The sequence below is a fragment of the Fundulus heteroclitus genome, unplaced genomic scaffold, assembly GCF_011125445.2.
Source record: "Fundulus heteroclitus isolate FHET01 unplaced genomic scaffold, MU-UCD_Fhet_4.1 scaffold_55, whole genome shotgun sequence".
In the NCBI taxonomy this organism is placed as follows: domain Eukaryota; kingdom Metazoa; phylum Chordata; class Actinopteri; order Cyprinodontiformes; family Fundulidae; genus Fundulus; species Fundulus heteroclitus.
This window is the reverse complement of record NW_023396978.1, coordinates 983872-993410: the sequence shown is the minus strand read 5'-3', so window position 1 is coordinate 993410 and position 9539 is coordinate 983872. Positions and strand designations below refer to the sequence as shown.

General features: G+C 42.1%; 2 protein-coding genes across 5 annotated transcripts; one reads left to right on the top strand and one right to left on the bottom strand.

Moving 5' to 3' along the window:
* Positions 1 to 322: 322 nt before the first annotated feature.
* Positions 323 to 2038, bottom strand: LOC105925578. The gene is made up of 4 exons (XM_012861506.3): positions 1902 to 2038; positions 1789 to 1838; positions 464 to 1304; positions 323 to 381 (listed from the first exon to the last, which is right to left on the bottom strand). Exons 1-3 carry the CDS (start codon positions 1922 to 1924, stop codon positions 481 to 483), a joined length of 897 nt encoding a protein of 298 aa, XP_012716960.2. The 5' UTR covers positions 1925 to 2038; the 3' UTR covers positions 323 to 381; positions 464 to 480.
* Positions 2039 to 2777: 739 nt separating this feature from the next.
* Positions 2778 to 8988, top strand: spdya (speedy/RINGO cell cycle regulator family member A). 4 transcript variants are annotated; one of them, XM_012861607.3, is made up of 7 exons: positions 2778 to 2946; positions 4827 to 5076; positions 5174 to 5232; positions 5310 to 5395; positions 5480 to 5651; positions 7334 to 7664; positions 8522 to 8988. In XM_012861607.3, exons 2-7 carry the CDS (start codon positions 4866 to 4868, stop codon positions 8581 to 8583), a joined length of 921 nt encoding a protein of 306 aa, XP_012717061.2. In that variant the 5' UTR covers positions 2778 to 2946; positions 4827 to 4865; the 3' UTR covers positions 8584 to 8988. The 4 variants fall into 4 exon arrangements, with proteins under 4 accessions (XP_012717061.2, XP_021171597.2, XP_021171596.2 ...); XM_021315922.2 differs by having other exon boundaries at positions 2779 to 2946; positions 4823 to 5076; XM_021315921.2 differs by lacking the exon at positions 2778 to 2946 and adding an exon at positions 2969 to 3109 and having other exon boundaries at positions 4823 to 5076.
* The last annotated feature ends 551 nt before the right edge of the window (positions 8989 to 9539 follow it).

Below are 9539 nucleotides of genomic sequence, written 5' to 3'. Positions count from 1 at the left end.
ACAGGTAGGACAACCAATAGGTATGATGATCCCTGGAATTCAAATAATTAAAAAAAAAAAAAATCCACTCCCTTTAATCTAAAAAGTATAGTCTTAATATTACACGTCAAGTTATCCTTCAAAATTTTGCCCTCACCAGTTTCACAAATCCTTTGGTTTTGAGCCAAGTGAGAGTCTATCATGCACAGATTATAAATTCCTTAAAACCAGCAGATTAAAATCTTGTAATAGCTTTAGTCATTTAACATTAAGTTCACTTTTGCAACAAAGTAGGTGCTGTAATGCATTAAAAATTGTATCAAAGATAGGATTCAAGACAAAGTTTGAAAATTTCCATTAGTTTTATTGAGAACTTCCCCACAGGCTGATGAAAAGTTCCCCCTGAAAGACAAGACAGCAAAATTAACAGGTGCCTCCTTGTCTACCAGCAGTATTAAAAAAAACACTCAAAAGGTCACCTTACCAAAGGCAGTTTGCCATCTAAAAGCCAGTTTCCGGAACAACCTGCTGCTGTGTCTCCAGTATAGGAGTGGGCTTCAAATCTTCTTTAGAGTACTGGCTGTTAGAAAGGAGGTCTTTTGTTCGATGATAGCCTGCATTTGACTGCATGAGGCGAGATATAGGGTACACAGGCGGTTTCTCACTCACTGGCACCTCAGGAGTCATCCAGGCCTTAGCAAGCGGCATTTCCCGAACCTTCATTATTATGTTTCCAATCAGAAACAATTCAGGATCCAATATTGAAGTCTGACGGGGCAAGTATCCATAAGCAGGAGGACGGCCCATACCATATGGAGGAGCTATAGGCATCCTGCGATCGTATGGACCATAAACATAGCTAAGGGGAGGAGAAGCCCCAGTAGCATAACTATAATAATGAGGAGACCCAGCAGTAACGTAGCCATAGGGAGGAGCTTCTGCATGCACACCATCATAACTGTAATAAGGAAATCCCATGGGCCCAGGTCCATAGGTGTACGGATGAGAGCCAGTGCCAGTATATACAGCTTCATCGAATAAAGGCGGCCTAAACCAGGGATTGGATGATTGAGGAAAACCTCCAGGAGTTGAACCTAGAGGTTGCAGGTTTGACAAGCCAGCTGACTTCTCCCCAGAGGACAAGGGAGGGCCAGCATAGGACGCCCTTGGTGAAATAACATCCTTGGCATTGGTGGAGTTGGAATCGGAAGGCTCTTCAGAAGGTTCAAGGTCTGAGGCCGACTCATTTGCAGCAGAAGAGGCTGCCAACTCGGGGTCTGGAATATCTAGTGATCCAAGACTTAATGAAGTTGTGTTACCATGGTCTGGGGAAAAAAGAAATTTGCAGGTTGTGTCAAGTCCAACAATATGCAAGCAACGACTAAATGAGTAATAGGGATTAGGTACCATGATGCCATGCCACTCAGTAGGAAGACCAACCACAGCTCCTGGCAAGTCTTCCAGGGGAGAGTAAAGTTAAATTTAAACCTTGGGACAAATCCATTGCTTTTGCAGAGGTAGACTTTGGCGCAAGATGGAAGGGTCATTTAAATTTTTTGGCTAGCGTCTTTACATAACTGGTAGGCATGCTGTGTAGTATGGCATCACAGTACACCTAGCCCGTTTCAAGTAGGAACAAAAAAAAAAAAAAAAAAAAAAAAAAAAAAAAAAAAAAAAAACTGACAGCAGAGTGAAATTAAGAGCATCCATCCAAAGCTGCATTTTTAGACATATGACCAATACTTATCACTGGTGTCATACAAAAAGATATAACGTACATGCTTTTAGTGTTTAGAGATAGTCACTCACCTGTAGGGAAACAATTCCCAAGGCAAATAAGCAGGAAGAACCATGACACCCTGTAAAACAGCTTGTTAGAACCAACCCTGAGACTCTTACTTTAAGGAATCAATGTAACAAACCTCAAGCAGACTCCCAGGACCATGTTTGCCTCTAAAGAGCAGTTCAGCTTTCAGCAACTAGCCCTCAGAAAAGACAAGAGATGGTTCTTAAACAGACGGTTCTGAACTCATTGTACTTATTGGAGACACCTGCAGCTCACTGAGCAGCTGCAGAGACAGAACTTCTTTAAGGGGCTTGGGGGAGTTAATACAAGTTAAATAACTGAAAGACAATTAAGTTTTCACTCAGTACATTTAAATGTTTCGTTTTAATACTAGTGAATGATTAAAAAAAAAGGTTTTATACATCCTTAAAGGAAATCTACTCAAGTAAAATTAAATATCAAGAATGACATTCAATATGAATATTCATCTTCACTATATGTATTCAATAAATTTTAACAATATTGACTATATTATTAATATTGTAACTCAACTCACCAAGGGAAACACATAATACAAATTAACACAGACTGGTGATATTTTAAAGCCTTTCCCCCCCTGTTCGTTAGACTTGTATTAACATGATGCCCATAAAATGATGTCCCAATAAACGATCTAAAAACCCTGTTTCATTTGAGACTTATCATGTCATTATTGCTATGCAAAAATTATCAGATCTCTCTCCCCACCCCTTTTCATCATGGTTCAAAAATGTCTTCAGAAAAATTGTCTTGTTTATGAGCTTTGACATTACGTCAGTGCAGTAGAATCTGTAGTCTTTGTAGTAGCATTTCTTCCATTTCTACTCGTAAAGACGTCGCACTAATGGCACCTGTTCATAATATCAAAGTTTGTGTCTGAATATTTCCTAGATTTCCAATTGATGAAACGGATATTTATTGGACTGCTACGATGCCACTATCGACCAGCCCACCGGCCTGATTACAACGTCATCAATTGTCTTGGTTTACCAACATGGCGGATGCGTTGACGTACTAACGTACTGAAGCGCGGCACCGCGTCAGGCAAGAAGGAGAAGAAAAACCGCGCGAGGGGGGCGTCTCGCGCCAGGGAGCAGCGCATACGGCGGACCATCGAGCTCTGCGAGAAAACATCTAATCGGGTCAGTGTCGAGTTGCTTTTTTAACCTTCGTTTTTACCGAGCTCACAGGGCGAGGATACGGGCTCCGTTTGTTACAATCATTTTTATTTTCGTTTTAACGCCGTCCTCTTGTTAGTTTGTCACCGATGCGGAAATATTTCCTGAAGATAAACCGAAAAATCGTGTAAGTGCTCGGCGATCGTTTTAGCTAGCTACGCAGTTCTTAGCCCAGCTAGAAACGCGTAGAAATGACGACTAATTTCGTAAAACCTCGACTGAGAAAATGTATTTAACTCAAGGATGTAAGTGGCCCCTGTGTCATTAAATAAAACTTGAAAAATACAGAGATAATTGAATGTAAAAAAAAAAAAAAAAAGGATTTGCTACTATAATCGTTGAGGTTGAACAGATTTTTTTAATTCTCTTAATTTAAGTATGTGGGTAAGCCTTTTCAGTTATAAGCTAGAATTCATATTAGTCAGCCATTAAAAACAGATACTTTGCTTATCGTTTAATTGTTACAGGCTAGAAAAAATTGTGTAAAGAATAGTGTCCTAAACTAAAATTTGCGAACATTACTGGATTAGCACCAGTCAATTAACTACAGCTCAGAATTGGTTATTTATTTGATTTATTTTTAATTATTTGAAGTTTATTACAAACCCGATTATGGCTAGGGACGTGCGCTTATTAAAACAAAAAGGAGGATGATCTTCATTTTCTGTTTTACAACCCCCTGGCCCTATCAAATAACTTGCTGTACCCTTTTCCTTTATTATTTGAGTATCTTTAGAAAGGAAGATTGGAATTGGTAGGTCAGACCTCATAGGAACCAAGAAAAGGTCAGATCAGTGCCTCTCTACCTTTTGTGTTTCCCTCCATACGTTTCCGAGAGGCTGAGCTCTGGTTCTCTTTACAAGTGGTCTGAAAATATGTGTCTCATTTCTGAGCACCGATTTTTCTGACCTGCTGATTTTAGTCGGTTCCGATCTCTCATTTGAAAATCTAATTAAACTGTCCACAATAAAATGTTGTGGAATAAAACCATGATTTTGCAACAACAACAACAACAAAAAAAGATAAGAAATAAATCAAAAACACCCTATAGTTGCAGCTCTGTCTCTGTATTATGGAACAGTTACAGTTAAATTAAAAACTTCTGAGTTATAAACCAGCTAAAATAAATTACAGCAAATCTCAATTACTAGCCAACAAGACAGACTATTGAGATTTCCGTGACGGAATTGGACTCTTAAAAAGAAAAAAAAAAGCAGAATCCTTTTGCTGTTGTACTTTTCCGCTTCATTTCTTCTTAAAGTCTCACTAAACGGTGGCGGTAAGGAGAAATCCTGAAACTTGTGACGTCTTTTGTTTTTTTGTTTTTTGGGAAACAAAAAAAATGCTTTTCCTTTCCTCAAATGTCCAGAAAGTAATTTTAAAACTTGAAGGAATTTGGGTTTGTTCAGTCCAACAGAAAATGAAGGAATTACTGGAGGTTTCCCTATTTAAGCATCAAAGCACATCTCCTCAACATCAGCGGATTAAAAAAAGTTTGTCGTCTCTTTTTTTATATGCGTTTAATGGAAGAAAAAATTAGTTTTGATCTCTAATCAGAATTGGATGTTTGTGTCGTGCCTCAGCTTTCTCTTAGGTGTCAGGATAAAATGCTAGTGTTTAGATTTCTTCAGCAGAAATGAATTTTAATCATCGTTGGCTGTGCTAAGGTTTCTCTTTGTTAATGACACGAAACAAAGATATTTGATGGGATTAAACTGAATCAGATGTGGCTGGTTTGCTGAGTAGGGTTGTTCCACAGATCGTAACCTATTGAGCGCTTTAAAACAATGGAGTTAAGGACCTTGTTTTTTTGTTTTCTTCACTTTTCTTCCCTCCCCAGACAGAGAGCAGTAGCCTCCCACACGTATGACACGAGCTTTGGCATGATGAAAACCCCTCCCTCTGCGTCCCTGCGGGTCAAGCGCAAAAACGTTCGGCAGCTGAGAAAAAACTTCTGCCTGAGCAGAGCCAGCGGCCTGGACCCCGAGGGCTCGCCGTCGAAGATCCGGCCCGGCCAGCGTGACGCACGCCTCACCAGGATGCCCGCCACGGTCATCCAGCGGCAGGAAATGGCTTCGTACCTACGGCTTTTTGGTGAATAAAGAAACCAAACGTCGGTCCGGTGATTTTATTTTTTTTATATACCTTTAGCTTTCGCAGTAAAGGACTCACATGATGATTTCGGTTTCAGATGACGACCTGATACAAAACTTTCTCATGATGGACTGTTGCTACAAAATGACAGACAAGGTACATCCCTTTATATTTTATAAAAAACCTTTGCTTAATTACAACCCTGCTTCATGTTTTTCCCCTTGTCTGACCAGTACCTTTTAGCCATGACCTTTGTTTACTTCAAACGGGCCCACTTCGCCATTGCTGAATACACCAGAAAGAATTTTTTCATGGCACTGTAAGTCAACTAAACTTTCTGGTCTTTGAACTGTAACATGATCTCATGATCCTGATCTCGTCGTTTGGTCTGTGTCTGCTGCAGCTATCTCGCCAACACCATGGAGGAGGATGAGGAGGAAAGCAAGTACGAAATTTTCCCCTGGGCCCTGGGCAAAAACTGGAGGAGACAGTTCCCGCGTTTCCTCAAGCAGCGAGACGAGCTGTGGGCTCGCATCTGTTACAGGGCCGCTGTCAGTAGGCGGTGCTGTGAGGAGGTGCGAACATTTATATGACAAATGAGGCTGAAAAATGGGACCAGCAATTGTGAGGGACTTTTTTAAAACAAGCAATAACTTTGAAAACAAGAATTTGGTGATCCATATCAGTGTTTCCCGCAGTAATTTGCTTATGCGAGGCGGACCGACTTGCGGAGGGAGGGGGGGTGGACGACACGTTTTCCGCGTACCGGCTCGCGGAGCGGGGGGGGTGGACGACACGTTTTCCGTGGACCGGCTTGCGGAGCGGGGGGGGGTATCCCTGGGTTTTTTCCCTGCCATTCACGCACGCGCGAAAGCAACAAAAAACCGCGTGTTAGCGTCACTTTTTTTTTTTTTTTTTTTTTTTTTTTTGGGAATGTTGGCGAGGCGGTAGCGTGAGTTTGGCGAGGCGGCCGCCTCGCCAAGATAGCGCTGCGGGAAACCCTGCATATGTGTGTCAGCTGTATAATGTTCTCCATCTTTACATTAGGAAAATCAACAATAAAGTCAGGTGTTTGTGACTTAGGGAAACAATTTGGACACCACCCCCTGTAGCTGAAACTGTAGTAAGATGCCTCTTTTTGCCATCTACCAGTCTCTAACTTCTGGGGAAACTTGGTCCTGCTTTCAGAGGTGTGATGTTAGAAATGTTTCCTCCATGTTTAGCCCCTTTCGTGTCCCTCCCCCCCCCCAAAAGCAACTCGATTCCATCGAGACCTGAACTTTGGCTCTGCCAGTCGTTGAAGAATTTACTGGTAGGTTTTGGGTCGCTGTCATGTTGCAGGAGCCATTTTTTCTTTTCTTTCTTTTTTTTTTTTTAGACAAATAGTCTCACATTTTTACCATCATATTGATACACATACAATTTATTGTGAGCTGACCAGGCGTCTCATTTGGATCGTACTGGTGTGCTCCGATGGCGCAGGGATAGGAGCATGACCCATGTGTGGAGGCCCCAGGGTCCTTTGCTGCCTGCCCCCCCCCCCTCTCAAAAAAAACTTTTCCTGTCAGCCTACTTTGTAAAATGAGTCACTAGTGCCACAAAAACCCAGAAAAAGAACATTGAAATAAATAAATAAAACCATATGGACTCACACCAACACTCAGTTTCCCTTTATAGATCACAGCTGTACCTGAACGTTTGCCTCGTGTTCTGCCCTCTACACGCCCAGATTCATAAACGAATAAATGAATGAAGTTCAAGTTGGGCCCATTCTGAAATTCTAATGTTATCCTGCCTTAAAGCATTAAGTCCAGTTGGGGAGTGTGTTCTGGTTCATTGTCCTGTTGGAACACCAACTGTGGGCAAGTTTCAACTACAACGCAGTTTAGATGAAGTTGAAGAGTTTGGAGGAAGCATTATTCCATCCACTAGCAGCGATGCAGATCCTCAGCATGATGCTGCCACCACCATACTGCAGTTATTCAGCGTGTTTCCACGTTGGAAAGCTTCAACTTAAATCAAACGCGCATCTTGTCGTCATGTAAATGCTGGTCTGATCAGGTAAATTCTGACATTAATTGGGTGTCCGGTGATTCTAGAGGCTTATTTTGACCCTGTGTAAATTTCAGAAAATCAACAATAAATTGAAGCTAGTGCACCATCTTTTTCTTTCTTTATTTTTTATTATTATTCATTGTTGCAGTCTGACATTCCGTCATGTGCGTGGCTGACTCGTCTCCCTGCCTCCGTCCCCCAGGTAATGGCCATCGTGCCCTCCCACTTCGCGTGGCAGCGGCAGCGGTCCGACCACCACAGCGGCGCCCTGCGGCAGTATAACGCGCAAGGCGCCGCCCGCTTTCCGCGCGGGCCCTCCGCCTCCCCCGTCTCCTGCGCCGTCTGCGACTGCGGCGGCAGGTTGCGTCACGTCCCCTCCGGCCGCCCGCCCGCGCAGACCACCAGCTTCCTGAACCCGTTCGCTCCTGCCTTCATGCTGGAGCTGACGCCGCCCAAAGCCTCCAGCAGGGCGGCAGAGGAGTATCAGAGCGGGGCGCAGAACTCGTGCTGCTTCTGTCCCGAAGAGCTTCCAAGTAAGGGAAGCTCGCCCTTTTCTAGTTGCATATTTCTTCTATACTATTAGGATGGTCTATGTTTACTATGTTTAAAACATACATCAGACAAATCTAAGGGAGTATGGGGCGGCCTGATCGAATATTTAAATACAGCAGATATAGACAGTCAATTGACTGTCTATATCTGCTGATGGAGAAACTACGAATAATATACCACTCTCTTAGATTACCATCTTTAGAATCTCGATGTACTACGAACTGTTACTTTATATGGGCCTGAGGTCCTGCCTTACTGTACCTTACTCTATTTATCTACCTATTGTTGAGGCCTTAGTTGTCCTACTATTGAGTGACTGGCTGTTTTTTTTTTTTTTAAGATGACTCCAGCTCCCCATTAGTTTATCTATTGGTGTTCCTTCCTTTTTATTTTATTTTATTTTTCACAGTGTGCATAAGTAGGCACAAATGTCCAAGGATGGAAGTATATAAGCATATGTATATAGGTATAAAGAAACATGTCTATCCTTTACAAATATGTGAATCAATAAAAAGGTTGGTGGGGATGGAAGGTTGGGGACAGGGTGACACTTAACACGTTTAATGTATAACTAGCCATGTTATGTGTTACTATAAGAAAATTCAATAAAACTAATGTTAAAAAAAAAAAAACTATTAGGCTGCAGTGAAGCGGGAGGCAGATGGTGATCTTAGATCAAAGGTTATTCAGACTTCAGCGCTTAGCTAAAGACAGGAGCGTGGGAGACTGCACGCTGCTGCCATCCTATATTTTTTCAAGTCATTCTTTGAAGACCAACAGTATTACGTTTTTTTCCTTGTTCTAATCTAACTTTTTTTTTTTGTCTTCTCTGTGATAGGGGAGGCGTCTTCCTGTGACTCCTCCTTTGACCCCTTCATAGACTGGATCAGCGAGATGTAAAGCACGAAAGCAAACTCAGCCGCTTCGCCTGGTCCCTCTTCGTCCCAGCCGAGCCGTTCTGTGCAATAATCCTTCGTTTATCTCGAACGTCGCCGTAAAAAGTCTGAATCTTCCAGTTGGTGTCGACCTAACGCGAGCGCTCTGAACCGCTCCTGCTCAATACAAGTAAACATGAAATCAGTTGTTGGTTTAGATGAGCGACCAGACGAATTCTGTATTAATTGTTCCTGCTACAGCTCTATTTATTTACTGCATTCATTTATTTATTTAACTTATTCATATGTGGAATGTTGATGCAAAGTTTTTGTGGGGCTTGTTAGATTGAGAGAGGGGGGGAATCTTTCCAGTTGTGACTTTTTGATGAGTCAAGGATGTCTGAGTTTGAGAATACAAAGCTGAACCTAAGTTTGTGTCGTTGTTTTTAACTTGGATCATGTGTCGGTGATGTCATGGCCTTTTTATAATGATCTGAGAAGGCGGTGTTGAGGAGGTTCCTACACGGACCAGAAACAGTGGAATTTGAGTTTAGCGTGTTAGCAGGTCTGGCTAAGTATGGAAAAAGAAAATCGGTGAAAGAACTGCACAGGTTTGGTTCCCTGTCCCATTATCAACCGGATATATATCTGGATTTATGAAAATAAGTTAACACAACTTGTTAGTTTGTTAGCTTTTAAAGCAATTTTGCACACAAATCAATATTTCCCATCAGTCCTTCCACTCCTCTGTCTGGCTGCATTTTCAATATGGCCAACCATCCCTGCATCCCTGTCTATGCCGTCACCCAGCCATCCACGTTTAAACCAGCTATACATGCTTTAGTCTAGCCACCATTTATCCATCCATTTTTTTTTTTTTTGACCGTTGATTCATTCATTTGGTCGTCCATCATCTGTTCCTGTCGTTAATTTTTCCCTCCATTATGTTTCCATCAATTTGTCCAGCTGCACAAAAAGATT